Below are 16,529 nucleotides of genomic sequence, written 5' to 3'. Positions count from 1 at the left end.
CTGAAAGTCTGAAATTCAACTGCATCTGAATTGTTTTGTTCAAAATTCATTGTGGTAATGTACAGAACCAAAATTAGAAAAATGTTGCCTCTGTCCAAATATTTATGGCCCTAACTGTATCATATGGTTTATGGGGCTGCAGAACCAGAACTCACCATGGTTCAGAGTTTTTTGATTGAACCCAAGAAAACACAGGAAATTGATGAACATGAGTGATCACGTGGGAAAAAAAGTCCACAAGGGAATTATTATTTGCAACATGACATGACACGTGGAAAACCATACATTCCTAATCGCATGACATTTGTGTGACTTTTCTATAATTGTTACGAATCGCCCCTTTAAAGCTAGATGACCTTTCGATTTCATAAAATCGGTGAAATTTAGTTCCGTCTGAAATTTGGTCATGGTGAGATATGTTTATTTCTGTAATATCTCACAATATCAGGCCATTCTGTTCTGTGGCTGGGAAGTTATTTCATTTGAGGGGATTCCCGAGCAAATAACGTGCATGAAATCACTCGCTTCACGCAGTCAAGCGGACAGAGGAAGTCCGTGTGTGTGTGCGCATGCGCAGGCTTCCCTTTGAGCATGCACTGACAGTTCCATCATTCTGTTGCTAAATGAACAGCTGATCACACCGAGGTGCTCGCTGACCGCCGATATTTATTAGTTTGGTCCTGCGTTTCCTTTCCTTCGTATATAACATAACGTCTTTTCTTCTCGCTTTCCGTTACTGTAGTCGGTCTTTCACGTTTCATTCGCACACTCACGTCCTCTAAATTTGTATCCCACAATGCCTTGTGCGAACAGGGAAAGCTCACCTGATGTATTGGTGAAGCAGGAAAAAATAGCGGAGAATTTAGGGCCATGTGGCCCTAAATTTATTAATTGTTCTGTTTAAAAAAATGAATAAAATTTGTGATTCGAATTCAGTAGCTTTCGGTCCACTAAACAAAAATAATTGTCTGTCGGGAAAATTCTTTTCATGACCTATACTTGAAAAACCTGAAATCTTTTGCATTTCGTCATAAGTTTTTTTTTTTTTAACGCATCCGACGATGACCAGTCTCCATAGGCTTGTCTTTGCTCAAGCTAATCATACTCGTGGATGTTTTTTCCTTTTTTTCACACCATCACACATCATCATTCATGCCAAAAAAAAAAGGAAAGAGAAATGAGAAATCATCCTGGTCTCAAGTTAAACGTCGCAGTTACAGTGTGTCATTTCTGGCTATGGCAATCCCAAGCTCATATGCTGCTCCTTTAAACACCCCGCCCTGCTCTTTTTCAAGCAAATCCCATTGATTTCCATTCCTCCTCCATCTCCTCCTTCTCTTCCTCCTCCTCCTCCTATTGCTCCATTAATGCTGCCAAATTCACTACAGACTCAATTCTGGGGGGTTTTGCATTGCATGCGTTTCTGTCTTGTGTCTCAGCACACATACGTACAGCACAATTACAATTACAGCGCTGAAAAGAAATGGAGCCGCAAATACAGACTTTTGTTCGTTCTTTCTTTCGTTCGTTTGTTCCTTCTTTCTATCCGACACGACGTTTTGCACGTCACTCAGCTCAACTCCGCAAGCAGCATCAAGCATTAGCACACGCGACTGAAAGCTTTTAAAAAATTCCAGCTCCTGCTTTTTCTGTGTGCTTTTGAAATGCAACAAAAGGGGTCTTACATAGATGTATTAAAGACCACACAGAGAAGGGTTCTGTACTTCAGAGCGAGGAAAAAAACAAACAAAAAATAAAGAACCAACCAACCAACCAAAAAAAAAAAAAACTACAGACGTCAGAATGAGAAACGGAGTGAATAGTGGAGATGTAGTGGAGAGACGTGTAATTACATTAAGGGAGACGGTGAACAGAAGGAGTCCTGCGTTACCTTAGGGCTCGACTGTTACACACAAGCATGCGATACAGCCTGGAATTTCTCAAAGTGCAAACAACCTTTGTGTGTGTGTGTGTGTGTGTGTGTGTGTGAGAGAGAGATCGAGAAAGAAAAGAGCGGGCAAAGACCAAAAGAAGCAGAAGGAGACTGGGAAAGATAAAGACGGAGGGAGGGCAAGCAAGAGTGAGTGTGAGAAGGAAAGAAAAGAGAGAGAGAAGAGGAAAAAGTCGAGATTTCCTTTGATGAGAACCGGCATTCATGTGCAGTTATGGAGATGAGGATTATATAAACAATACCACAAATTCCACAAACCACAAAAGAGCACTTTTCTCCAGCTCCGTCTCCGTCTCCGTTTTTTTTTTTCCTTCTCCATCAAGTCTGGACAATACAGTCAAACCAAAACCAAGAGCTGTGCGCATTTGTGTGTGTATACAGTGTATGTGTGTGTTTAAACCCTCTATTGTCTCCATTTGCATTTCAAGGCATTTTTATCATGTATAATATCCCACATTAAAGGAAAACAAATAGAAAGCAATAAGATTTAACAATACGCCAAGTGAACGCACGCATGCAGCTGCGTCTGAGCTCCGATCAGTGGTTTCATTCATCTTCAGTAAGCGCTTTATCCTGGTCAGGGTCGCGGCGGATCTGGAGTCTATCCCAGGAATACTGTACGAAATAGAAAGGGACACAAGGATTTAAGCAAACACACATTCCATTCACCAAGAGGCAATTTAATGTCACCAACTAGCATGTTTATGGGATGTGGAAGGAAACTAGAGAACCCAGAGGAAACCCGGATGGACATGAGGAGAACAAATAGGATACAGGACCTTTATGGAACATACAGTACATCTCACATGATCGTAATGCAATATGGCTGATATCACACAGCAACAAAAAACAAGCAAAGATTTCACATTTCATGATTTTCTGAAATGGCAAATGTGAATTCGAAGAAAGAAAGAAAGCACAACTTGATTCATCACACACTTGTGAAATTCCTCTCTGCATTTAACCCATCTGAAGCAGTGAACACACACACATACCCAGAGCAGTGGGCAGCCATGCTAACAGCGCCCGGGGAGCAGTTGGGAATTAGGTGCCTTGCTCAAGGGCACCTCAGCCCAAGGCCGTCCCATATTAACCGAACCGCATGTCTTTGGACTGTGAGGGAAACCGGAGCACCCGGAGGAAACCCACACAGACACGGGGAGAACATGCAAACTCCGCACAGAAAGGCCCTCGCTGGCCTCGTTCAAACCCAGAACCTTCTTGCTGTGAGGTGACCGTGCCGCCCGAACAAACGTCACGTGAAGCACAGGCTGTGTGAGAACTCATCTCATCTCATCTCATCTCATCTCATCTCATCATCTCTAGCCACTTTATCCTGTTCTACAGGGTCGCAGGCAAGCTGGAGCCTATCCCAGCTGACTACGGGCGAAAGGCGGGGTACACCCTGGACAAGTCGCCAGGTCATCACAGGGCTGACACATAGACACAGACAACCATTCACACTCACACTCACACCTACGGTCAATTTAGAGTCACCAGTTAACCTAACCTGCATGTCTTTGGACTGTGGGGGAAACCGGAGCACCCGGAGGAAACCCACGCAGACACGGGGAGAACATGCAAACTCCACACAGAAAGGCCCTCGCCGGCCACGGGGCTCGAACCCGGACCTTCTTGCTGTGAGGCGACAGCGCTAACCACTACACCACCGTGCCGCCCCGTGTGTTAATTAAAGGTGTAAAATGAAAGCAGGGTTCATGTCAGAAATTCACATGTGGAAAAAACATGTGAACAATCCAGATGTGAAAAATGAGTGAAATGTCTAAGAACAATATGCAAAACTCATAAGTGATGTCCAGAGATGTGCACAATGTCGAAAAAGATGTACTAGTCAGTAAAAATATCTGAAATAAAGGAAAAATCATGTAATATTTCTCATTATGCATTATTATTATTATTATTAAGATACTTATACACAGTTCAGGGTCTGTTGGAGCGACAAAAATATCTAGAAATAGTTAATTACTTACACTTGTTTAAAAACAATAGAATGAAAAAAAATATTTGTAGAATTTGACCATATTCAAGATATTATGCTTGTTCATATACAGTGCTGTGTAAAAGTCTTAGGCACCCGATTGTTTAGGAGGCATTATGTTTTCGGGTTGCCTGTCCGTGCGTCCGTCCATGCGTGTGTCTGTCCCGAAACCTTGTGAACACGATATCTCAAAGGCTAATGAAAGGAATTTCACCAAACTTTCACCATTTGTGTGCTTTGGGACAAACATGAACTGATTAGATTTTGAGGTTAAAAGGTCACAGGTCAAGGTTACTGTGAGGTCAAATGTCCATCCCCAAACCTTGTGAACACCATATCTTAAAGACTAATGAAAAGAATTTCACCAAACTTTCACCATTTGTGCGCTTTGGGACAAAGATGAAATGATTAGATTTTGAGATCAAAAGGTCTAAGGTCAAGGTCACTGTGAGGTCAAATGTCTGTCCGAAAACCTTGTGAACACAATATCTCCAAGGCAAATGAAAGGAGTTTCACCAAACTTTCAGCATTTGTGCATTTGGGGACAAAGATAAACTGATTAGATTTTTAGGTTAAAAGGTCACAGGTCAAGATTACTGTGAGGTCAAATGTCCATCCCCAAATCACAACTTAATAAGGTGTGTAGTCTACCAGACGGAGGCATCCCCATCGACGCTGTTGGCGTCGAGTTCTATCTAGTTTTTTTCATATAAAGTTTGTTATAGATTTCTATTTTATGACTTCTACATTATCAAGTCAAAACATTATAAAAAAAACATTTCAGGAGGCAGTCACACTAGAGCCGGAATGCTGTCGGAATGAAAATTCTTCGTATATTCCGGGATATTTGAAGTGCATTCCAAACATTCGGGCCCATTCTTGTGGCCGGCCCGAACATTTTGCTCACGCTCAAAATATTCAAGGTGCATTCGAAGAGGAGAAGAAACCTTTATTTGTTACATGCACAGTGAAATTCATCCTCTGCATTTAACCCATCTGAAGCAGTGAACGCATGCACACCCACCACACCAGAGCGCCCGGGGAGCAGTCAGAGGTTCGGTACCTCACTCAAGGGCACCTCAGCCCAAGGCCGTCCCACACCAACCTAACTGCATAGCTTTGGACTGTGGGGGAAACCGGAGCACCCGGAGGAAACCCACGCAGACACAGGGAGAACATGCAAACTCCACACAGAAAGGCCCTCGCCGGCTGCTGGGTTCGAACCCGGCGACAGCGCTAACCACTACACCACCGTGCCACCCAAATATCGAACGACATTCGAAGTGTATTCTAACTGCTTTCTGACTGCATTCTAAATATTCTTACGGCATTCCAACAGCATTTGAAACATTCTGATCACGTTTGAGGGAAAACTCGAAATGGCAAGCCACTTCAAATCCTGCCAGAATGTCCCGAATGTGCCTCGAATGAGCCGGAATGCCGTCGGAATGAAAATTCTTTGTATATTCCGGGATATTCGAAGTACATTCTAAGTATTCGAGCTGCATTCTCTTTGAATTCTTAGACGTTCGAAACATATTCGGTGGCTATTCCAGGAGCGTTCTGACTGCATTTGAGGTGAATTCGTACAGCATTCGAGGCACCTTCCGACCAGACTTCGGGTGGTATTCGGGCAGCAATCGAACCGCACTCGTACGACATTCGAAGTGCATTCTTAATATTCTTACTGCATTCTAGCTATTCCGACTGTGTTCCAACTACATTTGAACTGCATTTGAAAGCTAATACACCCGGAATGTGCAGGAATCATTTGAGGTGGGTTCGAAGCGCATTCTAAGTATTTGAACGGCATTCTTACAAAGCTGTAAGAATGTTGGTCAGTTTGAAATTCCCGCCCGAATGTGGCACGAATTAAAAATATATATATTTCATTCCGGCTGGTTCTGCTTGATTCCTACTAATTCCGAATAAGTGTGATGGAGGCCTTTAGAGTCCAAATGTTCATTTTCCAGCACAAAATTAAATGTTACAGGAAAAAAGAGTTTGTATCTGAGCAGCATATTCCATAAGAGAGCACTTTTCAGATTAAAAAAGAAAACATAATGAAGGCTACTGGAAATTTTTTGGTGCGAAATGAAGATGTGTGACAGTCAAAGTGTCCAGACGAACTGGGGCTGGTTCTGTAAGATGCTCAGAAAAACCTACAGCTACAACATTTCCGCATAAAACTGCACTCACTGGACCTGAGACGACTTTTTTTTTCTTTTTAAAGTAAAGGGTGGTGGCACGGTGGTGTAGTGGTTAGCGCTGTCGCCTCACAGCAAGAAGGTCCTGGGTTCGAGCCCTGGGGCCGGCGAGGGCCTTTCTGTGTAGAGTTTGCATGTTCTCCCCGTGTCCGCGTGGGTTTCCTCCGGGTGCTCCGGTTTCCCCCACAGTCCAAAGACATGCAGGTTAGGTTAACTGGTGACTCTAAATTGACCGTAGGTGTGAATGTGAGTGTGAATGGTTGTGTGTCTATGTGTCAGCCCTGTGATGACCTGGCGACTTGTCCAGGGTGTACCCCGCCTTTCGCCCGTAGTCAGCTGGGATAGGCTCCAGCTTGCCTGCGACCCTGTAGAACAGGATAAAGCGGCTACAGATAATGAGATGAGATGAAGTAAAGGGTCGACTTGTCTCACACCAAATATCGACTTTGCTTCATTTATTATGTCTTACCGATTACTCTTTATAGTATTTTTTTAATGTTGAAACATTTCATTTCATTATTTCTAAGCTGTTTTTGGTCGACAGAATTTCCTAAGACTTTTACACAGCACTGTATATGAACAAGCATAATATCTTGAATATGGTCAAATTCTACAAATATTTTTTTTTCATTCTCATCTCATCTCATCTCATTATCTCTAGCCGCTTTATCCTGTTCTACAGGGTCGCAGGCAAGCTGGAGCCTATCCCAGCTGACTACGGGCGAAAGGCGGGGTACACCCTGGACAAGTCGCCAGGTCATCACAGGGCCGACACATAGACACAGACAACCATTCACACTCACATTCACACCTACGGTCAATTTAGAGTCACCAGTTAACCTAACCTGCATGTCTTTGGACTGTGGGGGAAACCGGAGCACCCGGAGGAAACCCACGCGGACACGGGGAGAACATGCAAACTTCGCACAGAAAGGCCCTCGCCGGCCACGGGGCTCGAACCCGAACCTTCTTGCTGCGAGGCGACAGCACGGTGGTGTAGTGGTTAGTGCTGTCGCCTCACAGCAAGAAGGTCCGGGTTCGAGCCCCGTGGCCGACGAGGGCCTTTCTGTGCGGAGTTTGTATGTTGTCCGTGTGGGTTTCCTCCGGGTGCTCCGGTTTCCCCCACAGTCCAAAGACATGCAGGTTAGGCTAACTGGTGACTCTAAATTGAGCGTAGGTGTGAATGTGAGTAGGACAGGATAAAGCGGCTACAGATGATGGATTATTATTATTTACACACTGCGAGCTTTAAAACGTCTTATTATTTGGTGAATACTTTTGCTTCTTTCTAGAAATAAATGCATAATATTTGAAAAAAATCTATATATGCCAGTGGAACAAAATGATTTCAACACATTTGGAATTAGAAAAGAAAATTACTGTCTTTTTAAGTGATGTAATATTAGCTCTGTTTGACTATCTTTGATATTTAATCTGATTATGGTGGGGGTTTTTATTTTATTTTATTTTTTTTTTACTCAGCTGTGAAACTTCCACAAGAGCCAAAACTCTAAAATTCTACTGAAAGTAAGAAGAGTAAATAGAAAGAGAGAAAGAGAGAAAGAAAGACCCGTCACACATCACAACGCTGAGGACTTCCTGTGCTACTCATCACACCCATTTCTGCAGCTTCACCAGTTCTGATCTGTTGGTCCCCTAGTCTAAGATCACACACACACACACACACACACAGTGACCGGCTTTTACCCCTTTCCTGAATAACACAGTGGATAATTCCACATTAACCCACTTCGGCCAATCAGTGCAGTAACAGCTGCTTGTTTTTTCTTCAGAAATTTCTAGCAGACGTTTTATCCGGTATCTTTATAATCCACAGCTCTGTCTGTACACAGCACATAAACTCACACGGCTGTCACTGATTTCAACACACGTCGCTCCTAAAGCATCCTAATAGTGTCATAGTAAATAGAGCAGTCGCTGATTTTCACTTTGACTGCCAGAGACAGGAAGCCGTCGATAGCGTGTGCTGTCACTCGTCACGTTTATTGGAAGAGATGCTGCTGTTTCTGCCTGATTCGATTCATTCCTCAATCCTGTGTTGCCTTTAGTCCTTCATACCTGATTTTAGACACACAAGACAACAAAGCTAAAGTGTCTGATATTCAATTTATATATATATATACACACACACACCATCACATTCTTGCTTTTTCACATCAAAAATGTCATTTAGCACGTGAAAAGATCTTTAGGTGTTTTTATAGTCGGTCTTATTTTCTTTTAATGAATTTAGTAACTGCTTTATCATGTACAGGGTCACAGTCCTCTCTTATCTTGTCCTGACTTGTCCTATCCTCTTTTGTCCTCTCTTCTCTTGTCTTCTCATGTCCTGTCCTGGCTTGTCATCCTCTGTCCTGCATTGTCCTGTCTTCACCTGTCCTGTCTTCTCCTGCTCTGGCTTGTCTGGTCCTCTCTTGTTCTGTCCTGTCATCTCTTGTCTTCTCTTGTCCTCTCCTGCTACATCTTTTGTTCTCCTGTCTAGTCTTGTCCACTTTTGTCCTGCCTTATATTAACTTGTCTTATCCTCCTGTTCCATCTTGTCCTCTCCTGTGCTGTTTTGTCCTTCTTCATCTTGTCCTGTTTTGTCCTTCCTTGTCCTGTCCTATGCTGTTTTGTCCTTCCTTGTCCTGTCCTATGCTGTTTTGTCCTTCCTTGTCTTGTCCTGTGCTGTTTTGTCCTTCCTTGTCTTGTCCTGTTTTGTCCTTCCTTGTCCTGTCCTGTTTTGTCCTTCCTGTCCTGTTTTGTCCTTCCTTGTTTTGTTCTCTCTTGTGCTGTTTTGTCCTTTCTTGTCTTGTCCTTTGCTGTTTTGTTCTTCCCTGTCTTGTCCTCTCCTGCCCTGTTTTGTCCTTCTTTGTCTTGCCCTGTGCTGTTTTGTCCTTCCTTGTCTTGTCCTGTTTTGTCCTTCCTGTCCTGTTTTGTCCTCTCTTGACCTGTTTTGTCCTTTCTCATCTTGTTCTCTCCTGCACTGTTTTGTCCTTCCTTGTCTTGTCCTCTCCTGTTTTATCCTTCCCCATCTTGTCCTCTCCTGTGCTGTTTTGTCCTTCCTCATCTTGTCCTCTCCTGTGCTGTTTTGTCCTTCCTTGTCTTGTTCTCTCCTATCCTTCCTCATCTTGTCCTCTCCTGTGCTGTTTTGTCCTTCCTTGTCTTGTCCTCTCCTGTGCTGCTTTGCCCTTCCTTGTCCTCTCCTGCTTTGTCCTTCCATGTCTTGTCCTCTTCTGCCCTGCCCAGTCCTTTCCTGTTCTGTCTCTTCCTCTCCTGCCCTGTCTTGTCCTGTCCACTATTGTCTTGTCATATCCTTCAGTTCTGTCTTGTCCTTTCTTTTATTTAATTTTATTCTCCTTTATCATGGTCAAGGTCATGGTAGATCTGGAGCCTTTATTTTCTAGTTTTAACTTTCTTTCTTTCTTTCTTTCTTTCTTTCTTTCTTTCTTTCTTTCTTTCTTTCTTTCTTTCTTTCTTTCAATCGTTGACCAGAGGACTTTTTATCCATCCATTTTCTATATGGCTTATCCATCAGGGTCATGGGGAAGCTGGAGTCAATCTCAGCTGACTTCTGGTGAGAGGCAGTATTCCCCCTGGGCAGATCACCAATCTATCGCAGGGTTAACACAGAGACAAACAACCATTCACACTCACGGGCAATTCAGAGTCGCCAGTTGACCTAATTCAAATGTCTTTGGACTGTGAGAGGAAACCAGAGCGCCCAGAGGAAATCCACACAGGCACAGGGAGAACAGGCAAACTCCACACACAAAGGCCCCATTTGGCAGCAAGGTTCGAACGTGGAACCTTCTTGTTACGGGAGGCGACAGGTGACAGTGCTCATCACTGCACCACCCAGGCTTATTATCACCAGTAATAAAGATGTAAGATGGTTTTAACTGGTGATGATGAGATGGTTTGTCTTGGCTATAGTTTTGGAGTCAGTACAAAGTAGAAAGTAAGCAGCTGTCACAAATTTATTTTGTTTTTGTCCTCCATGTGCTTTTTTTTATCTTGTCACCTCCCCTGTCATATCACTGCTTTGTTCTGAATTTTGCCCTTAATTAATTCGTCTATTTATACCACACTGTCTTGTTTTCTCATTGCAAAGCCTTATTGTGCATTTTATATTGTTTCTAAGCTTTGTTTTTCTGTTTCCATTCTTTCTTTCTTCTTCTTTTTTTTGATACTGCATGTGTGTTCTGCTCTACTGCTTTTGAGTACTTCCAGGGTCAAAGTTCAGAACAATGAGTTGTCATGTCAACTAGCACCATGACAATTTCCTTGCACTCTCTATAAGTTCATAATTTACTTAAATTTTATTTTTCTTGTGAATAACTTCAGTGTGTGATTGGAGTTACAGTATTCAATCTTCCTGTAAAATAGTTTTTACCAAAAGAAAATTTTAATAGAATAATTATTGATGCTGGTGTGGCTTTAAGATACTGTTGAGGCCATCTTTGAAAATATATTTTTTATATAAGCTTGTAATTGGTGTTACGGTCACTGATGAAACAGTAACAGCTTAATAATCTGAATGAAGAACTACTGTGACTTAAAGTAATGGCACCACCTCACTGTTAAAGATCAAGAATATCCATTATTTGCTCAAAAAGAATTTCCAAACAGTTGTAGTTGTACTTTCTAAATAAAATATGAAAACATGATTCAAAATTTGAACATATGTCACTTAGAACATCACCATATTTTTGAGAATGACCCTACAGCTACATGTGTGATATGACTGTATACAGTGACAGTTAAAGTAGGACATTACACGTATTAGTATTCATGAAGGTCACAACAATAGCCATGTCATTATTCGTTCTATTTCAATATTGGAATATTGGCATATATACATATATACAGTGGTATGCAAAAGTTTGGGCACCCCTGATCAAAATTGCTGTTACTGTGAACAGTTAAGCAAGTTGAAGATGAAGTGTTCTCCAAAAGGTATAAAGCTTAAGATGACTCATTCCATTTATATTTTAAGCAAAAACAATTTTTTTATTTTCATCTTTTATATTTTCAAAATGACAAAAAAGGAAAAGGGCCCGAAGCAAAAGTTTGGGCACCCTGCATGGTTAGTACCTAGTAACACCCCCTTTGGCAAGTATCACAGCTTGTAAACACTTTTTGTAGCCAGCTAACAATCTTTCAGTTCTTACCTGGAGGATTTTCACACATTCGTCCTTGCAAAAGGCTTCCAGTTCTGCAAGTTTCTTGGGCTGTCTTGAATGCAGTGCTCTTTTAAGATCTATCCACAGATTTTCAATGATGTTTAGGTCAGGGGACTGTGAGGGCCATGGCAAAACCTTCAGCTTGTGCCTCTTGAGGTATTCCATTGTAGATTTTGAGGTGTGTTTTGGATCATCATCTTATTGTAGGACCCATCCTCTTTTTAACTTCAACTTTTTTACAGATGGTGTGATGTTTGCTTCCAGAATTTGCTGGTATTTATTCGAATCCATGCGTCCCTCGACCAATGAAACGTGCCCTGTGCCACTGGCTGCAACACAACCCCAAAGCATGATCGATCCACACCCATGCTTCAGAGTTGGAGAGGTGTTCTTTTCCTGGAGTTTGGCACCATTTTTTCTCCAAACATACCTTTGCACATTGTGGCCAAAAAGTTCTATTTTGATTTCATCAGTCCACAGGACTTGTTTCCAAAATGCATCAGGCTTATTTAGATGTTCATTTGCAAACTTCAGACGCTGAATTTTGTGGCTAGGACGCAGGAACGGTTTTCTTCTGATGACTCTCTCATGAAGGTCATATTTGTTCAGGTGTTGCTGCATAGTAGAACAGTGCACCACCACTCCAGGGTCTGCTAAACCTTTCTGAAGGTCTTTTGCAGTCAAACAGGGGTTTTTATTTGCCTTTCTAGCAATCCAACGAGCAGTTCTTTCAGAAAGTTTTCTTCATCTTCCAGATCCCACCTTGATCTCCACTGTTTCTGTTAACTGCCATTTCTTAATAACATTATGATCTGAGGAAACAGCTACCTGAAAACACTTTGCTATGTTCTTGTAGCCTTCTCCTGCTTTGTGAGCATCAATTATTTTATTATTCAGAATGCGAGGGAGTTGCTTAGAGGAGCCCATGGCTGTTGATTTTAGAAACAAGTTTGAGGAGTCAGAGAATTTATACAGCTTTGAAATCTGCATCATCTGACCTTTTCGAATGAAGAATTTGAACAAGCCACAGCTCAATAAGCTAATTAAGGTCTGGAACCTTGGTAAAAGTTACCTGAGAACTCAAATGTATTGGGATGCCCAAACTTTCGCATGGTGTTCCTTTTCTTTTTTCACTCTCCAATTGTACAAAACAAAAATAATACACAAATCTTGCAGAAAACTCTGAAAAGAAATGTCTCGTCTTTACCTTTATGCCTTTTGGTGATCAGTTCATCTTCTGCTCACTGAACTATTCACAGTAACAGACATTTTCAGTAAGGGTGCCCAAACTTTTGCATGCCACTATATCAGGATATCTTAAAAGTTTGCATATTTACTCACTAACAAGACTAATATTTTACTTGCCACATCATCTCCATGCTTGTTTTTCTTACTGGCCCTGCAAGGTCCAGAAATTGCTGCAGAATTTGAAAAGTGCTTGTCAAGCTTTTGAACTTTTTGGAAAAGCATACAAAATGTCACAAAAAAAAATATTTCTTTTAAAAGCATCAGCATTCCCCTTGCCTTCCTGTATGTGTCATGTAATCCTTGTGCTGGTGATAAGAAGAAAAAAAAAAACCCAGCCAGTGTGAAAGCTGCCTTAATGCACCTAACGCCTGGTAGATCTTGGTGGATGTCAGAAGGAAGAAAAGCCTGTTCTTATTTCTATTCTCTGCATTCATCTCAGATATGTTTAGAAAATGGCTGATCGACCAAGAGGCTTTCTATGGGACTTGTAGTTTTGGATTTGTCATTGTTTGTGCAAAATTGTTCCACATGTTCAATCAGTTGATTGTAGCAAGTACTCTTTATATATATACACACACCATAAAGGGTGGCGGAATAAAAGGGAAAACTAGAAATACAAGTAGTTGACAAGTACTTACAGGGCTGTTTGAAAATATATTGTGGCACTGACACCTTACACCCCCCACCCCACCCCGATGCACTCAGTATACTTAAGAGAATATAGTAATGCATCGACCTGATTTTTGATGGCTTTTGTGACCATACAACATCCGTACAAATGATGCACGTGTACCACCACAGGAAACCCAATCGTAAGTGCAAGGCAGCGTATCTCATAAACACTTGACCACCAGACAATGAAATTTGTATACTTGGGTTTTTAATCCAGCACTTATTTTTAATTTGTTTTTGAAAAAAAAGTGGGATTATTTCCATCCATTATCCATAGCCGCTTATCCTGTGTAGGGTCGTGGGCAAGCTGGATCCTATCCCAGCAGACTATGGCTGAGAGGCAGGGTACACCCTGGACAAGTTGCCAAATCATCACAGGGCTGACACATAGAGACAAGCAACCATTCATACTTATGGTCAATTTAGAGTCACCAATTAGCCTAACCTGCATGCCTTTGGACTGTGGGGGAAACCGGAGCACCCAACAGAAATCCATGGGGATAACATGCAAACTCTACACAGAAAGGCCCCCCTCAGCTGCTGAGCTTGATCCCAGAACCTTCTTGCTGTGAGGCAACAGTGCTAACCATTACATCACTGTGCTGCCCTGTGGAATTATTTACTAACACATTTTACACTAATCTGGAGTTACGCTTTTGTCTACAGACTGTCTGAGGTAACTGGAGCACCCAGAAGAAACCCATGCAGGCACAAGGGAAACATATAAACTCCACACAGAAAGGTCCCAGTTGGCCATGAAATTTGAAACCAGAACCTTCTTGCTGTGAGGTGACAGTGGTCATCGATGACTGGTTATTGGGATACAGTGGTAATCCATGATTGGCCATTGGGATACAGTGGTAATCTGTGATTGGTTATTGGGATACAGTGGTCATCAGTGACTGGTCATTGGATACAGTGGTAATTAGTGTTTGGTCATTGGGGTACAGTGGTAATCAGTGATTGGTCATTGGATAAGTGGTAATCTGTGATTGGTCATTGGGATACAGTGGTAGTTAGTGATTGGTCATTGGGGTACAGTGGTCATCAGTTGGTCATTGGGATACAGAGTAATCTGTGATTGGTCACTGGGAACAATCACAACACAATCAGGCATAGCACACTGATGGTGAGTGTTCTCTCAACTCATAGCAGCAGCTGTGATGCGAGCTGGACGAGGGGTCTCAAGTTCAAGACAGTCAGTAACACATTCTAACATGTGCCCTCATGTCTGTGTTACCTTCTGGTTTTTCTTTTTAGTTATGCTGTCATAGCTAGTCTTTCAGGAGTCCTTGCTTGCACTCAGCACACAGTGTACACTGCCCTTAACCATTACATGACAAGGGCCATACCTAACAACCTCTCTCTCTCTCTCTCTCTCTCTCTCTCTCTCTCTGCCAAGCTACAAATGATGCTCCTGAGATATCAGTGATGCTGACCTCTCCTGCTCTCCGGACCTGATCCATCCTGAGGACCTACTTTTGGCTGAGCTTCTCATCACTTTCCTCCTGCCAAAGATGGCCCCATACATACAGCCTAAAGATACAATTAGAAGATGGCTTTGGACAATTAATACAAAGAGTTGCTCCAATGGCTTAGAACTACAGTTGCCAAGATAACTTTAGGACAGCAGATATCATGAACAGTTCTGACTCAAGGCTCCATCAATGAACAGTTGATAGCATCAACAAAATAGACTTCATGCTAAAACTATATTGAATTTCCTGGTTACAAAATTTTACTTTTTGACTATACTGGGCACAGTTATAGAAGCGAGTTATTTATAATTACGTTGTTATCACTCAAATAAGGATGGGTTCCCTTTTGGTTCCTCTCAAGGTTTCTTTCTCATGTCATCTGAGGGAGTTTCTCCTCACCACCTTGTCACCTCAGGCTTATCATTAGGGATAAATTCATATGTTCAAAATGTATATTTTTCTGTCCAGCTGCTTTATGACAATGACTATTGCTAAAAGCGCAAAACAAATAAACTTGACTTGACTCAAAACAAAGTCTCAAAGTTGGGAACACTGGGCTGATCCAGACAGTGTAGCAATCAGCACTGTAGATGGAGAAACTCCTCTTGCATGAATGCAGACTTAGATGATTGCAATATCAGTGTGTTGGTAGACTGGGCTAATGATTCACAGATGGTCATTCAGTGTATACTCATTAATCCACTACGTGATCCACTGCCATCTCTCTGAGCTGTGCAATCTATCTAATCCATTTTAATTAGCTCTATCTATCTATCTATCTATCTAATAAAGGAATTCATTCTACTCATTTTTGTAGAATGTAAGGGACACAAGTAAATAGATAGATAGGAAATTTGGGAATATTTGTAATTCTATTGTTGCGTTAATCATCTTCTTGGGCAACAACATCAATAATCTCATCTCTAGCCACTTTATCCTTCTACAGGGTCGCAGGCAAGCTGGAGCCTATCCCACCTGACTACGGGCGAAAGGCAGGGTACACCCTGGACAAGTCACCAGGTCATCACAGGGCTGACACATGGACACAGACAACCATTCACACTCACACCTACGATCAATTTAGAGTCACCAGTTAACCTAACCTGCATGTCTTTGGACTGTGGGGGAAACCGGAGCACCCGGAGGAAACCCACGCGGACAACATGCAAACTCCACACAGAAAGGCCCTCGCCGGCCCCGGGGCTCGAACCCAGGACCTTCTTGCTGTGAGGCGACAGCACTAACCACTACGCCACCGTGCCGCCCTAACATCAATAATAATAATAATAATAATAATGTGTTTGTTTGTTTGTTGGATTTTACTGTTAGAATATTCAGTATAGACACGGGTTATGGTTGGAAAATATTGGCACCTTGGATGACAATACGATTTTATGCGTAATCTGACAAATGTTCCTTTCATTTCTTTTTCCATGATTTCATTCTTCAGTCGGCTACTTTTTGTATGCAGTCTTCCATGGTTCTTTTTTTTTCCTTTTCCAAAAGTGTGTGTGCCTTATCCCTTGTATATTCCCCATTCACATTAATCGCCATCACTGCTCTGACGTTTTCAAATGAAGGTCTTTTAATTCCAAGTGTCTGTCTCAGTCTCTGTCTCTCCCAGTCTCTCTCTCTCTCTCTCTCTGGATGAGCTCTTCAAAGCTCCGGGATCATTAAACATCCACCGGCCCTCTGGTACTTTTGGCCAGGTGTCTTGACTAAGCTCCAGCGATGACTTGGTCCAAGTATCCGGCGCATTTAATCATGTTTGAGGAGCAGGCGCTGCTC

The 16,529-nt window shown here is 42.2% G+C and overlaps 1 protein-coding gene across 1 annotated transcript in view; it reads left to right on the top strand.

The window, feature by feature from the left end:
• LOC132875318 (adhesion G protein-coupled receptor L2-like) overlaps nucleotides 1-15,027 on the top strand; it is a 407,634-nt gene extending 392,607 nt beyond the window's left edge. Inside the window, exon 20 of the mRNA XM_060912544.1 lies at nucleotides 14,666-15,027. Coding sequence (XP_060768527.1) covers nucleotides 14,666-14,724 — 59 coding nt within the window. The 3' untranslated portion in view covers nucleotides 14,725-15,027. The remainder of the gene's footprint in view (nucleotides 1-14,665) is intronic.
• Nucleotides 15,028-16,529: the final 1,502 nt, after the last annotated feature.

The sequence above is a fragment of the Neoarius graeffei genome, chromosome 1, assembly GCF_027579695.1.
Source record: "Neoarius graeffei isolate fNeoGra1 chromosome 1, fNeoGra1.pri, whole genome shotgun sequence".
NCBI classification, from domain to species: Eukaryota; Metazoa; Chordata; class Actinopteri; order Siluriformes; family Ariidae; genus Neoarius; species Neoarius graeffei.
Note: the sequence above shows the minus strand (reverse complement) of the source record. Positions and strands in the feature narration are given on the sequence as shown.